General features: G+C 29.8%; 1 protein-coding gene across 1 annotated transcript in view; it reads right to left on the bottom strand.

Annotated features, from left to right (window-relative positions):
• Positions 1-4,872: 4,872 nt before the first annotated feature.
• The window catches only part of LOC117181193 (chondroitin sulfate N-acetylgalactosaminyltransferase 1), a gene marked incomplete at its 5' end in the record, with an annotated part of 139,380 nt that continues 127,534 nt past the window's right edge, over positions 4,873-16,718 (bottom strand). Inside the window, 3 exons of the mRNA XM_033373759.1 lie at positions 4,873-5,634; positions 8,758-8,905; positions 13,129-13,311. Of these exons, the coding sequence (XP_033229650.1) occupies positions 5,359-5,634; positions 8,758-8,905; positions 13,129-13,311 (607 nt within the window). The remainder of the gene's footprint in view (positions 5,635-8,757; positions 8,906-13,128; positions 13,312-16,718) is intronic.

Consider the following 16,718-nt stretch of genomic DNA (forward strand, 5'->3'; position numbering starts at 1 on the left):
TAGTTTTCCGTTTGAATCTACATGTATTTAACCATTTGTTCTATAATTGTAATTATATTTTAGGTGTTTCTAACCCCCTTTAAACATTCATGTAGATATATAAGATATATTTTCTTTTTTAAACTTTTGGCTTGAATTTAGAATTATTCGGCCATTTGTTTATGTTTGTAAACATGACTGACTGCTTACGTTCGGAGAGCCTGGATTTGAGCTGAAGGTCAGAAACAAAAACGGGATCAAATCGAAGTTTACTGAAGTTGCAAGTAGATTCATGGATTTATTCTAATATTCTGAGCAAAATATTTGTAATAAAGTTTACTCTGCTGTACATAAAAAGGATGATAAGAAAGCAATGAACTTATTACTCGTAAATTCCTTCATAAATAAAAAAATTAATACTCTTGGATACAATTTTTAATCTCCTTATATAAAGACGAAGCACATAAGATTGAAGTAAAATGTCAAATCATATCTATTCATTCTCTAAAAAAGAGAGCAAATGGTTTTGCTTAAAAACCTGAATAATCAAAGAATTTATTTGCGATAAACGAGTTTTTATTTTCTGCTAAAAGCAAAGATAAAAGCGAAGTTAAAAGCAAATTGAAAGCATCAGACGTAAGAATGTTGATCTTTAGAGTTTGGATGCTTGGAAAAAGAGACGAAACTAGGTCCTACAAAAATATGTAAGAGAATATGATATTCTTATAACATCAGGTAGTCAGAAAATGAGATAGACGTTCTTTCTGGAAATAAATTATACCTTTGAAAAAATAAAAAAATTAACTATTCAAATATTCGTCAAAATACATGAACACATTTTGTCAAAACAAATGTGATGTTCCGCAAAAAAAGAAAGCAATTTTTTGATGATGATTTTGAAAATATTCGCGTTTTTATGAATAAAGTTCAAAAGTATCGATTTTGGGATTTTAAACGAAAATCATACTTCAATCTATGCTATATCTCGTGAGATTATACTTATATCTGGGATGAGATTGGATTCAAGTAAATGAAAATACTTTAGATTAGTTTTTCTCGAAGAGTGGGTTTTCGAAAGTTTTAACCTAAAGTAGCCTGGCAACTCGTTTTTCAACCTAGATAGTTTATCCTGAGCTTAAATTATCTAAAATGTATTTCCCTATACCCCTATATGTATTTGTATTTTGATAAAGCTCTTTACTTGTGAAATGTCTCAAATATGACCAGATTTAAAAAATATAATCTTTCTGTAATTTTTTTAAACATTTTGATAAAGGACAATTTGAATAAATATGATTCTACATAATAATTTTAAGCATAAACTGGATGAATTCAGCTGATAAAAATATTCAATGGAAGTAATTCAATCATTAAAGAAATCAGAAATGATTAAAAGTCATATAGGCTCATATAAACCTAGCGTTATGGGAGGGAAATACTTGAATAATTAACACAATCAAAAATCTTAAAAAAGAAGAACTAAAATTGTTTTGATAAAAAACATCGTGCATTCAAAACTAGCAAAGAAACAGTAAATTATTAAATGTAAAATTAATAATTATGATCAATTATTAGAAGCTAACTGTTCATTTTTTGAGGAAATTTAAAATATTTTTTCAGTTCTTTCTGTTGAGAGAAAATCGTGAATTATAATTTTAGTGTAATATTTTCTTACATCCAATGTATAATACTTTTGTATATCTGTAATTCCTGGCCATTCTAATATTTTCGTTTCATGGAAATTACATCATATATGATATTTCACATTGCGGTAGACTTTATTGTGTTTATTAAATGGAAACCAAAACAAACTTTTCACCATCTTTTAGAAAATATCATACTTTTCTATTAACATTTTGTCAATAAAACTCTAATAAATATTAACCACACTAGAATCGTATAAGATACTATGTTCTAAAACACTCAATCAAATCTTACCCTCAACAGAGTTGTATCTAATTCAAAGTCTCTAAATCTCTCAAATTTCTACCAAATTCTATTAGTTGCAAAAGCTCAGACTTTTCCTTTAAACATTTTTTTATTGAATGAAAATCTATCAAATTTTATCCACGCCTGGCTTCCATCCAATTTCATTTTTCAGAGATTGGAAGATTTCTATTTACTCATATTTTTCTTACTTCTTATACTTTTCTACCAAAAGATTGTTATTAAAACTCTGTTAAATCTTATAAATCTAGAAATTTCAAATAGTAAAGTATAAGGTTTCTCGACCAATACAATTCAATAGAAATTTCCAAGACTCTCGTATACAGGATTTGATACAAGCTTTGAATAAATAACATTTGAGAGAGTTTTAATGAGAAGCTAGCGATAGAAAAGTGTATGAATTATTGACAGATATAGTTGCACAACAACTTCTGAAATTTTAGTGCACGGGATTTGATACGCGTCCTATGCTAATTAGTTTTGATAGAATTTTATTGAGGATTTGATATAAAATATAAGATTTATATAAGTTCAATAGAAATTTGCGAAATTTGCGAAGATAGGATTTGATATTATAATTCTATGTGGGTAGCATTTGATACAAGTATAATAAGAATCTGTTGATAGAAAAGTTTTTAATATTTCGATGGATACAATTTTATAGAAATATCATATATTACGATATATAAGGTTTGATGATAATTTTATAGCAATAAGATTTGATACCATTCTAATGAAAATATGATGCTGGTAAAGCATACAATTTCTACAGCGATAGAATTTGATAGAAAGGCCTATCAAATATACTGATATATTTGGATTCTTAACATTCGTTTGATCTAATTAGACAAAATTTTTAACAAATGTGCTGATAGAATTTGATTTCTGTAATTTATTTGATTCAATTTCACAGAATTTCTATGAAATACGCTTATAGAATTTAATTCTAGTGGCATTTTGTATGCGTAGAAAATCAATAAAATTTTATAATTTTTCATATATACTTTTTGTAAAAAGGGATGAAAAATGTACTTACCTTACAGATATCGTTATTTTTGGAGAAAATAAAAAATATAATCATTCAAATAGACAAAAAATATTCATTCTGATAATATTTTTTTATTTTTTGTGAATCATTAATGAAGACGAAGGATTTCAGAAAGAACATCAGGCAATGATTTTCAACTATGATGAAATTCTGTATTTATATCAGTTTATTTCTGTTTACATAACATTCCATACAACAATTCATGCACTCTTAAGGAATAAACATACTTGTTAATCGCGAGGTCTACTTTAAGAAAGAAATCTAGTTTATTTTTAAATCTCTATGAAAAAAACCATTTTAATACTCAATTGAGAGGGAGAACAATTCTCTTTCAAAAATAAAAAAATAAAACAAGGAATAGTAAGACGAAATCTTTTATTTACGAAAATATATATTAAAAAAATTATGCATTTAATTTAAGAAATGCTTAAATTTTTCTTATAATTAAAATGATTCTGGAAAGAAAGAATAGTCAATCCTAATATTCGCACCTCGCGAAATTTTATCGATATATTTATCCTTTTTCGAAAGACTCATAAAAAAGTTTCGAGCAAAAGAACACAATTTTTTCTTTTGCCCCAACTTGTCAAAAAAATACTTCAAATAACTTAAAATGGGTAAAATTCAATTAGAAAAAAATGTTGTACTAATGAATACAATTTTAAGTACTGCTAATTCGCTAATTGGTGCAGATTCTCATTAGAATAAAACCTCTTTATCGTTATTCGTTACTTCGCCTTTGTTATAATCTGCTCGCTTTATGAACTATTTTATTTATCACTCCAGAGAATATAGTTACTAAAAATTCACATTGTCTCCCTTCCTATTCAAAAAATGATTTTGGAAATACCAAATACATTATGTACATTGCAGTTTTTGAGGACGTATGATTATGAGATGGAATGCAACAACGATCCGAATCAGTGATGACAACATATTGATAACAGCATTTAAAAATTACTAAGAATACAAGAAAAATAATACTGATATGTCTCATAGATTTTTAAATATCAAATTCTCCATTTTTTCTGTGATGATTTTTTATGTGTGCAATTGTGAAAACCACCGAATAATTATTTCATTGAATTAAACGAATGTTCGTTTGATACAAACACATATTTTTCTGAGTGTTGAAACTAAAATCTAGACTTACAAATTTAAAGTGAAAACTAAAACAAATGATTTTGTAATATTAGTTCTAAGAGGGAAATATTTGTTGCTCCGATTTATATTTTGTCATTACCGAATCGACTATTCTAATTGACTTTGATCAGCTTGTCTCACAATTCGTAAAAATCCAATTTCGATAAACATTCTTCGCTGTAGAAATTCTCATAAAAATCGCCTTAATAATAGCTCCTTCCTCTAAATTAGCAGAAGGAAATCACAAGTCCATTTCGACAATTCCAAGGATCAATCCAATTTCACCCCTCGATTCTGTGACAATTTTTCTGCTAAATTTCCTGAAACATTGGATCTTGTAAAAAACCGACACGCGTTATATAATATTAACTTCTCACAGCACATCTTTTGTCGATCTTTATCACAATAAAAATAATTTTCTTTTTGTAACACCCTTTCAATAAAAACCGAATAAATAACAAACAGTAAATTTTTGGGCTCCAAGCTATGTCTTAATTCTCTTTCAAAAATGTAATAGACTGAGATATGAAGTAAGGCCGTGTCGCAGGAACAATATAAAAATTTTCAAATGTATAAACTTTCAATAAATTGTTCTTCAGTGTCTGCAAGTACTAAAAAAATTTATTTGATTAAAAAACATTCTTTTATTATATTAAAGAATTATAAAAAGAAAAAGTAACAGTTTTATTTACAATAAACAAAATGAGCTTTTCATACAGGTATATAAAATTTTGTATAAATATACCGAAAAATGTGATAAAAATGAAACTGCTCTTCCGTAAATATTTACAACGGCATAACGCTTTTATCATAGGTTAGAAGTATGAAAAATTGAATCATGTTTTCGTGAAATTCGAATTCAACAAGCTCGTGATAAACTCAAGGCACCAGACATTTGGTGACACGGCCCTGCCACTTAGCATAGGTTTCAGATTTTTCATTTAAAGATTTCAATTTTGCAGCTACCCACGTCTAATTTTTCAAATTTTTTCGAAAATCTGGAAAATAAATTCTTGCAGTGACTAGAGTTTTTTTTGGTAAACATCGTAGAATTTCTTTGGACAGTTTCTTTTTTCGGAAGATACTGATGAGTTCTCCTGATACTTTCTGAGCTGATATGCTCCTTGAAAATAATGACGGGACAAACGTAACAATGCGCGAAAACTTTAAAGTTTTTCGGATTCTTTCTTCTTTATACACGATATTTACAGTCAGAATTTTTGACTATCTGCTTTGTTGGATCAAGTATGATCCTTGGACGTCCTACCAACTGGCTTCGTCTTTATTTGAGCTTGGGGTTTGGTCTGCTGCCTTGGTAACTTTTTCTTATCATTTTTCGATGTCGCTTTCTTTTTTTTTAAAGATGAGGATTTGAGGTTCAAAGATTGACTAGCAATGTCTTCTCGGAAAGCTAGGAAACCAAGTTGGGCGTGTGAGGCCTCATTTAGGGCTCTTGATCGGATGCATGCCCGGTACTGGTCGGTTGATAATCGCTGACCTGGCCCTCCCGAACACACCTATAAAACAAAACGAAGAAAAAATGATTTAAAATGTGTTTAAAAGAGGAGAAAAAATAATCGATCAAATTTAATAATGTCATAGCTTAAAGAATCCTCTCCTACTGGCCTATTAAGAGTAAATACTAGTGAAAATTAGTCAAAGTTCGTTTCCTTTACTTCCCCACGTTCAATTCCTCATTGCAGGGAAAAAATACGATGGGCAGAAGGATATCTGGACGAAACTATAAGAGTTTCTCCCCTGGACTGCAAAAACTTAAAAATTATTGAGGTTTAAAATCGCCGAAGGTGATGAAATTTATTAATTGATGTCGCGATAATCTGGAGTATTATGCAGAATTAAATGAAAGCAAGATCTTCTTAATTAAAGTTACTCTAAATTTAAAAAAATCTGATTCTTAAATCATCATGGATGGTATATGGAATTTGTAATAAAGTATTTCTAAAATCTTTTAAATTGAATTTGGAATTTACCACTTTTATTTCGAAAGTGTGAAAATGTGAAGTGATTTTGAAATATAAAAGTTAACTTTACAAATAATTTCGAGTGTTTATTATAGACTCCATTCTTGAATTTTATAACGCAGAAGATAAGAAATACGACAATATTTGTTCTTAAATTTTGGAGACCATTCTATTAATTTACTATGTCTGTCCGGAAGGTATCCGACCTGCGTTCTAACTATCTACCTAGTTGTGTTATAGTAGAAAAATGGTATTTTCCATTCAGGAGAACCTCTGTCAGTTCTCTTACTAAGTTACGTAAGCCTGCAAATATTAAGTCGCGTAGTATACGCAGTTGCGAGAACATCTGAGCACGTACGCGTTACATTGAACAATGGCGGAACGCACCTTGCGAAGAATACGAATACGAAAACTTGGCCATTCATGTTCAGAAACCATCGTTATGATTCGGAAAGTGTATGGTGATGATTCCATGACTGATATTTAAATTAAAGAGTGGTTTGGACGATTTAAAAATGGTCAAGTTGCAGTGGAAAGTGACCCTCACACTGGCAGGCGTGTAATGGCAAAACACCTCAAAATGTGGAATGAGTGCGAGTGTTATTTTGGAACTCGTAGTTTTACCGTTATGAAGGTACAGGAAAACCTCAATATTCCAAAAACTATTTTGAAAATTTTTAGCCTGATTTATAGAAAAATATCGCAGCTTATTCAGAACTTTCTCGTGGAACAGGCCTTAAACAACTTTTCCAGGCCCTGTACAGTCCTGAGATAATTCCTGTGATTTATGAATGTTTCCTAAATAAAATTATCCTCTTAAAGAAAAAGAATTTTAAGACTTAGAGAAAATAAAACAGAATGCAACGAAGCAGCTGTCAGCTATTTCGAAAAGTGCCTTTAAAGAGTGATTCTGAAAGTAGAAGGCTCGATAGAAGAAGTTTATGACCTTTAAAGGGGAGCATCTTAAAGGGGATGTCATCGCCATTGATCCGAATTCATTTTTAATCCTGGTATACCGCATGGTAGGATACTTTTCGGACATGCCTAGTATTAGATTTAAAAATATGGTAGCCCTGTAGCACACAAATCTTCTATTATATTTTCTTCTGTTTGCTAATTAGAGCGATTAAAAAAAGCCAATGTTCGAATTACGTTTGGGGAAATAGCTCATTGTTCAGGGTTCCCAATACAAAAAATCGTTATTTTTCCAATAGAGCAATATTAAATGGTGCCGCCCATCTCTTTTATTTCATAAACTTAACGATGAAATTACCAATAAAGCTAGTGGAAATTAGGGACCTCTTATAATCAGTTCCTCGAATGTTATATGAGCATTAATTTTTTTATTTTGACCCGACGTCCCTATTAGTATGAACCAAAAAACACCCTCTAAACGAGTATTAAGTATTTTGCGGTGTATCAATCGTAAATAGTACTATTGTGTAGTATTTACATATTATTTATAATGGCCCAATTAAAAACTTTGATCTATTTCTTATTAATTTTTGATTGCTGAAACAATTTTTATTTGTTTAGAAAATAATTTTTTCTCATTTTATCAAAAATTATCGGTACTCTATCAAAACGAGGTAAGCTAATTAGGAAACAAAAGAATCAGAAAAATCAATTGAACTTATTTTTAATTTTTTAAATAACTTTTTATTGTTTGAATTTAACTTTTGACTGAAAAAACGCAGAAAATGTAGTTTATTGAAAATTTGATAACAAAGTGGACATAATTCAAGTATATCTAGCATTTGTAACGAATTTAGAGTTGTTTAAACAATTTCCAATCGTTTCTACATTTTTTTAACAATATATAAAAAACTCACACATTCAGTGTGTGACATCAACTAATTAGTTTAATTCAAAGATCAACACGATCTGAGACAAGCGCAGTTTATTGAAAATTAAAAAAAAAATCACTAGCTTCTTTTATCCTGACACTTTTTCTTACTTACTAATACTCAACTGAGGCTATTTTGATGTTCCGGGGCCATTATGACTTTACGGTATTACTCAGTTGAACATTTTTTGACTTGTGTGAATTTACTGCATGTCCTACGAACATTCTTTAAAAGATGTACAGAAGTTCATACTACAAAAAAGTAAAATTCTAAGGACTTTTAAAGCATAAATATTGACCTGTATTTACTCCAGAATATACTGTAATAATAGTGTGAACAACTTTTGTAAGCAAACAGATAAATTTTCAGTTTTTCCAAATTTTTATATTTTGTAAAAAAATCGTTTTACCGAATAAAAATATTTCAAATAATTATGGGTATATATCAAAGAGTATGGACATGAAAAGAGTTAATAAAATTTGTTCAACAATTGGCAAAAAACTACATAAATTGGATCGATCATGTTGATCTTCTATTGATTCCAATTATTCAATGTTACTTAAATAAATTATAAATTTGTTATATTTTGTTAAAAAAAAAGCTTAAGCAAATAAAATTTGTTTAAAAAATTATTAATATATGGTAAACATACGAAGCATACCAGAATTATGATGAGCTTGTAAAAAAAATTCCAAAAAACTGACTTACAGTAAATGCAATTTTCGTCTAAAGCATAAAATTAGTTGAAGAATTTATTTGAGTCTGTGGAAACAATTTGTGAAAAAAATATTTGTAAGAGTGAATTAATTACCTTGGGATGCCAAATATGAAAAATCCCTGGGTCTGTAGCCCGAACGACCTTTATGTTGCTTTTCACGTATTTTCGATATAAAGTAACATCCTCTCCACCCCAGCCAACGATATCCTCGTCAAAACCCCGAACCCTCAAAAAATCGGATCTGAAAATATTAAAAACATATATTTGTAGAATAAAATAGTTTTTTTATAAAATTAAGAATTAGTCACACAAATATACGCAATAATGAGCCAGTGAAAGATAAGGATGATATGAGAATAAAATCAAATATCAGATTGGTTGTTTTTTTATTACACCACTAAGCCATTTCCCTTTCCGGGTAGGCGTGACTCATTCGGTGGAGAAACTTAGTAATGTGGGGAAGCGATAGAGAATTTTCAAATTGATCCAGAATTCTCGTATTATTTATGTAAATGATACGTTCGTTTCGCAACACTGCTCCGACCCAGGCTGCTTGTCAATCACTCTAGCAATCATCCCAAGCAAAGATCCTCACAAAGTCGTTATGGAAGGTTCCCCACCTGGGTCCATAAGTGGCCAAGGTCTTTTGTTTCAGGCATGATTCATTCTACTGACATTCTTTTTATTAACTATTTGCCGCTATACTTTCCCGTCCTGGCATACTTCTCTAGCTTCTTTTATGCCCATGCATTTTTTCATGCAGGCTCTCGTATTTCTGTGACTTCTTATGTCTCTTCTAACTAGGATCTCATTTCACACATTCTAACCATTCTTTCCGCGATCTACCCCTGGGCAGGGTGCCATTTACTTTACCTTGATACACTTATTTCGTTAGTCGTTCATTTGGGATTCTCTCAACATGCCCGAAACATCTTAATCGAATTATTTCCCATGTGTCTACTAGCGTCTCTTCTGCATCACATTCTTCTAGAATTATCTCGTTACTTACATTGTCCATCAGAGTTTTTCCGCATATTATGCGCATGAATCTCATGTCAAGTGCGTTAATTTTACTCTTATCTTTTTCTTCATAAGTCTATGTCTCGCTACCGTATAGTACAGTCGATACAAATATAGAATTATGTATCGCCATTTTAGCTTTATTTGATATATTTTTACTTCTGATAAGGGACCTGCTCTACCTATAACCTTCTTACCTTCGTTTATGAGTCTATCTAATTCCTCATCTATCTTCCCATCTCTAGTAAATAAGCTACCAAGGTATACGAACTTATCAAATTGTTCATTTCTCTCATCATTTAATAAAATATTGCATAGTGTTTTCTCACTCTTTCCTTCGAACACCATAGTTTTTGTTTTATTATCGCTAATTTTGAGGTCCATGCTCTTCATGCTTGCATTTAGTTTATTCAACATTCTTTGTAAGTCTTCGATTGACTCTGCCATAACAACCTTATCATCTGCGAACACTAATCCACGTACCCTTACTGTTTCGAGATCCACATCCTCTTCGCCGAAAAGAGCCATTCTTAAACACTTGTTTATAAATAATATAAATAACCATGAAGACATAACGCATCCTTGTCTAACTCCTTGAATAACATCGAAACAGTCACTCAATTTCCCATTCACCCTTACACTCGGTTTGTTACCCGTATATATTGCTTTTAAATCTTGTAGGAGCCATCAATTTACTCCATACTCTTTCAGGACTTCCCAAAGTTTACTTCAATCTACCTTGTCAAAAGCTTTTTCTAAGTCAACAAATACACAAAAAACTTTTTTTCCTACCCTCAAACTTTTTTCTGTAATTTGCCTTAAGCTAAATATTTGATCCGTACATGACCTTCCTGGCATAAACCCACTTTGGACTTCCCAAATATTTGCTTCTGTTATTTTCATTACCCTACGAATAAGTATTTTTCAGTATATTTTACTTACGGTACTTAATAAGCTAATCCCTCTGTAATTATTGCAGTTGATTTTATCTCCCTTTCTTTTGCATATTGGTACGATAATCGCTTTTTTCCAATCGTCTGGGACGTCTCCCATCTCTAAACATAAATTTATCAATTCGCACAGTCTATGTGATATGTACTCGCCACCGTGTTTAAGCATTTCAGCGTTAATAACGTCTACCCCGGCAGCCTTACCTTTTTTCAAGTTCTTAATTATATCCCTAACCTCAGTGACACAGACTTTCTCAATTGAGTTTTCTATCGTATCGTGTTCAACATCGCAGCTGTGGTGTCCTGTAGTTTTATCTCCAACTTGTCTCCTAAAATAGTCGCTGAAAGCCTTTAGTATTCCGTCTGCATCATATACCATTGCCCCCCTACTATTTCTCATGTTGGCAAATTCTGTACTTTCGTTTCCTTTCACTTTTTTCTAAAAAACTTATAAATCAGGAAAAAGTCAGAGAAGGTTGTGGTTCAAGGAAAATGAGGCATTTAAAAAATTGCGAAATCAAGGAATTCGATAAATCAGGGCTGCCGCACTCCCTTTTAGTCCATTTTTTTCTCAAATTACTTTTTAGTCACTTCTTCAAGATAAAGTCAGTATAATCATTTTTTTCAGACGAAATTAAAACCCTAGTTCCTTTTCCTTAAATAAATAAACCCTTTGGTAAACCACTATTGAATTGAGGTCTATATCTTTTTCTAAATTATCTTGAATTCGTTTAAAATCTCTTAGTGTATTCTAAAAGAACCTAATCAATTTTTAAAATATTTTAATGTTTTAAAGGGATTTTAAAGAATTTGAAATACTTTATTGTGTTTTAAGAGGTTCCAAGGAATTCTTAATAGATTTCAATCATTTAAAAAGTTCTAAATGTCTTTACGGGTTTCTGGGGTATTTTGAAAAATTCCAATAATTACCCAGAAGCGTAAAAAAGTTTTTAATGGTTTCAAAGTCCTTGAATGGATTTTGAATATATTAGGTTATTTTTTAAGTTCCCATGTAATTTTCTATATATTTCAACGATTTGTAGGTCTCACGGTATTTCAAGTAATTTCCAAGAGATTTAATTATTTTATGTGATTAAAATTTTTTATTATGGGCGTTTTAAAGAATTTCCAAGAATTCTCAATGATATTTAAAGACTGTATAGGACCTACAATGTGTTAGGATATTTTAAAAGATTACAAGAAAGTTTATAATGTTTCTGAGGATTTCAATGAGTTTAAAGGATTATAAAAGCTCTTAAGCTACTTTATTTATTTTTTCTTGAGTTGAGGAAATATCGTCAGGTTTCATGTTATTTAACGGGATTTTCTAGCATTCAAATAAGTTTTAAAGAACTGATTCACATGTATTGAGGGATTTCGTAGTATTTCGAATATTTTTAAATATTTCAAGGTAATACCAAGGATTTTAGAACATTTTCAGAGATTTCAATGACTTTAAATTTACTTCAATAATTTAAAGGTATTTTAAAGATTTTAAAGAATTTATTGTACTTCTGACAAATCCATGAATTTTTAAGAGCTCTAAAAATGTCTGGGGATTTTAAAGGATTGTATTATATTTGAAATCTATTAGGGTATTGTTAATAAATTTTAGTCATTTGAAGTGATTTCAAAGAATTATGTTGCCTTGTGGGTATTATTAAAAATTCCAAGAAATTTGCAAAAGTTTTAAAAAGATTTAAGGTATCACAAATTATTTTGCAGGATTGAAAATGTTTTAGGGTATTTAAAAAATTCTAAATAATTTTAAAGAGCATTAAAAAGTTTCAAGAGAGAGTTTCGGAAGATATGGAACGATTTTACAGGATCTATAAGGTTTTAAAATATTTAATTAGATTTTGAGAGATTTTATAAAATGTTTTAAGTTTTAATGATTTAGTGAGACTTTAGAAATTCTCAATGTATTTTAATCAATTTTCAGCCTTTCTCTCTAATTTTTCGAATTCACTTAATTATACTCAATTGGATGTATTTTTGTTTTTTCCTTTTTTCCAGATTTTTTCGGTACAAATAGGGGGAGCAGGAAAAGGGCTATTTGTACAGAAAAAATCTGGCTATTTTTCAGCGAAAATTTCGTACACGCAGTCGCGGTCTCTCGCCTACTTCGCCGTAAAGTCTTTCAAAGTTCAAACTCTCCTGAAATTTTTAGGCGCTTCTTTAAAACCTTTCGGATTCCCTTAAATTCTTCTAAGCTCATTTCAAACTTACTGAATTCAATGAATTTTTTTATATTTTAAAATGGTTTTTAATTTATATGGATTTTTCCCATTCACCTTGAATTTCTATGAGTTGAAATTTCTACGATTTGAAATCAATTCTATGAGTTTCATCGAATTGTTCTCATTTCTATTAAATTACTCTAAATTAATTTGAATTTTGTTGGATTAATTTAAATTTCAATCAACGTGAAATTTTGCGGCCGCCCTGAAACATTTAACAGCACCAATACAAGGGTAGTATTTAAGTGACTAACCTGTACTGGCATGTCATCCCATAGCCAAAATCCCTCCAAAACCCAGTGTCTCTTGATATAACCAACTGATCCGTTTCAGGTGGCACTTCGCGTCCCTGAAGTGTGTATACTACGTGCGGATTATAGAGGCTGAAAACAATAGGATAATAGACCTTTCGCCCTGGAGCTGTGTTCCATCGACACCTAGGAGAGAAGACCAAGTTTTAGATTTCACAGGTGCATCGATCGCATCAAAGTTTGTTGGAAACTTTAGAAAGACCCAGAACTGCTTTTGGAAACCACACTCTCTTCGATTCTTATGATGGAATGCAATTATATTGTATATTAAATAAATAATTTATTAAAAGAGATAATTGTAACACAATTTCCAATATTGAAGTATAGTTCCGGAAAGGCCACCAAAGAATAGTGACTTTATTTGCATCTCAATTTAAAGCTTAAAAAGAATTTTGGGCGTTGATTAATATAAATTAAGTTATCAATATTCTTTTACTTTTTTCAAAAACTGTTTTTTTTTAGTAATACCAAAAACTTTAGATCTAAAATAAAAATGTAGCACTAAAGCCGTATAGAACTCAATGAAATAGATATTTCTTGATTTCACACTTTTTCCTCAAATTAATTTTTTCAAGAAAAAGTGCCAACATTAATTTACAGATACTTTAGGGAGCGTCCATTATGATGAGGATCTGTTTTGAAATTTTAGACCTCTTAACCACCCATTGTAAGGATTCGTAATTTTTATGTACCCCTCATCCCCTTCTTAGGTAAGTTTTTATATTTTATACTCAATATATCAATCATTTTAGCTTAAACGAGATTTTAAAAGATTTCAAGAGATGGCAAAAGGTTTGAAAGAATTATAACTGATTTTAAAGGATTTGAAAGGATAAAAAAGAATTATCAAGAATTTCAATTTTTTAAAGAAATTCAAGGAGATTTTCCAAGCTATTTAGGCATTTTATGAGATTTCAAGAGATTTTATGGTGATTCATGAAATAGCGAAGTATTTAGATAAAATATTAAGGACAATAAGGAGATTTCATGAATCAAGAACGATTCCCCTGGATTACCAAGATTTTTTTAAGGAAACTCACACAATTTCGAGATATTTCAAAGAATACATTGGATTTTAAAATAATGTGAAGAGAAAACGAAGTATTTTACAAAAATCTAAACGATTGCAGGGGACTTTAACAGCATTTCCGAAATTTTAAGAGATTTAAAAAGATTTGCAAAGTTTGCAAAGGATTTCTAGGTATTTTCACAGATTCAAAGGGCTTCGGTAATTTCATGGGATCTCAAAAGATTTTAGGAGATTTGCTAAGATTAAAAAAATGATGAGTATTTTTGAAAATATTTAGGGATTTCATGGAATTTAAAAAATCGACAGAGTTTTAAAGAATGTCAATCAATTTCAAGAGATTTAAAAATATTTTAAAGTATGGCTATGGGTTATAGACGATTTCATAGGATTTAAAAAATGTAACATTAGTTTTAAAAGATTTCCGAATATTATAAATGATTCTAAGGCGTTTTGAATGATTGCAATGGCTTTTAATATTTCAATATTTATGAAAAGATTTCAAAGATTTTAAGGAAATTTTCCAGCGGCTTCAAACATTTTAAAAGATTTGATTAAATTTCAAAGAATTTCAAGTGATTTCCACGAATTTTAAAGGATTTTCAGAATTTTTATAGCACTTGGAGAATTTCAAGCGATTTTAAGAGATTTTAAATACTTCAACAAATTTTACAGAATCTCGTACAATTTTAAGGGATTTCAATAGGTTGTAAAAGATTAAAAAAAGCACATTATGCAATCAATTTTAAGTGTCAAGGGATTTACACAATTTTCGAACAAATTCGTGGGGTTTCAAAGGATTGCAAATACTTACAGGGATTCCTTGAAATTTTTAAAATATGAAATATATGTAATATAAAATATTATATACCTAATAAATTTAATAATTAAATATATAATACTGATTTTAATTTGTATAATCGTATCAAAAGTTATTTGAACATTCAAAACCGGCTGTAATTAGCGTATTTTAAAAAAATAAGTTGAAAAAAGAAACTGGCTTAAGAAAAGTCCTGGACCCCCTCCCCCTCAAATATGGATTCTTACTATTTTCCGCCCTCCCGCCCAAAAAGATCGTACGTAACTAATGGAAGCTCCCTTAAAAATGTATTAATTAGTGTAAAATATTAATTGGTTTTAAAGGGTAGACTTAAAAAAGGAATGAAAATGATTTAATATATATTCTGATATGCGAAAAAGATTTTTCTTGCATCAATGTTTTTCGGGCTTTAAGAAAAAAAAATGGTTACAAAAAAAAAAACGTTAATAACTTAATTTCTATTAATTCGTGTCAAAGCCCTTCTGAGACTTTAACTACGTAAAAAAGCAACACTTATTCCATGTATCAAGACAAGATTCTTAGGTGACCTTTTCGGGTATACGCCAATTTTCAAATTTTCTATTCAAATTTTTTATGAATCTTAAAACTGTGCATTTTACTTTGAATAGAGTTGAATTACTTTAAAATTTAATTAAGTTTACATCAAATTCCTTATTTCAAAAGTTTAGTGGCCTCTAAAATTTCTTAAGTTTACTTAAAGTTCGAGGATAATTCTTGTGAGGACGGACAAAGGAAAGGCCAAAGAAAGCAGTTAATTTTTATCTTTTTAGAAACTTCCAGAATATTTAATAAACTCTTTCATAAGCATAAGATATACGAAACATGAATATGGTAAGGATACGAATTTGGGACAAGCTTGAGGATTGTTTTGCAAGCAATAATTTTTTTATATATAAACAACTTCGGTGTATGCCGGACAGCAGCATCGAGTGCGGTATTCGACTTGGTAGATTTCTTTTTTTCTTGTGACGTGCTTGTTATATTGTTTAAATTTTACATTATATTTGAATTATATATTATATTTTATGTTACATTATTCTAATTTGAAGTACTTTTTTCAAAACTACTTTAATATCCCGTTTCCCTGAAAAAAATAAATATATACCAAGACGATTTAAAGGTATAATTATTCTCTGAAGGATCTTTAGTGAATTATTTTTTAAACAGCTCCAAAATTTAATTTTCAACTAAGAATGTCATTAAACGCAGTTTAAAAGATACTTTTTCTCCGAATCGTCTTCAGAAATTAATTTTGGTTTCAAAGCATCATGAAATGAGTTTCAAACACATTCGAAAACGGATTCTGTCATAAGAATTGTATTTCCATATCAGACGAAATTTAATTATTTATGGTACATATAAAAAAGCTTAGTTGGTATTCGCCATGTTAATTTTTTGTTGAAAAAAATTATAATTTTATAATTATTGTTTTTCATTGACGCGGCTTATTGTGTTTCTGCAAATATTCTCTACAATAAATATTGTACAATTCGTGAGAATTGAATTAAAACGAAGGTTTTAGACAAGTTAAACTTATTAATAATGTATACAATTCTAAAATAATAACTCAATGTCAATTGACAATTACATATTTAAAGCATGTAAAGAAAGTTACACTTATATTCTTATTTTAAATTACACCAAACTCTCGCTTTCAGTCACCCC

The sequence above is a fragment of the Belonocnema kinseyi genome, chromosome 10 (assembly GCF_010883055.1).
Source record: "Belonocnema kinseyi isolate 2016_QV_RU_SX_M_011 chromosome 10, B_treatae_v1, whole genome shotgun sequence".
NCBI lineage: Eukaryota > Metazoa > Arthropoda > Insecta > Hymenoptera > Cynipidae > Belonocnema > Belonocnema kinseyi.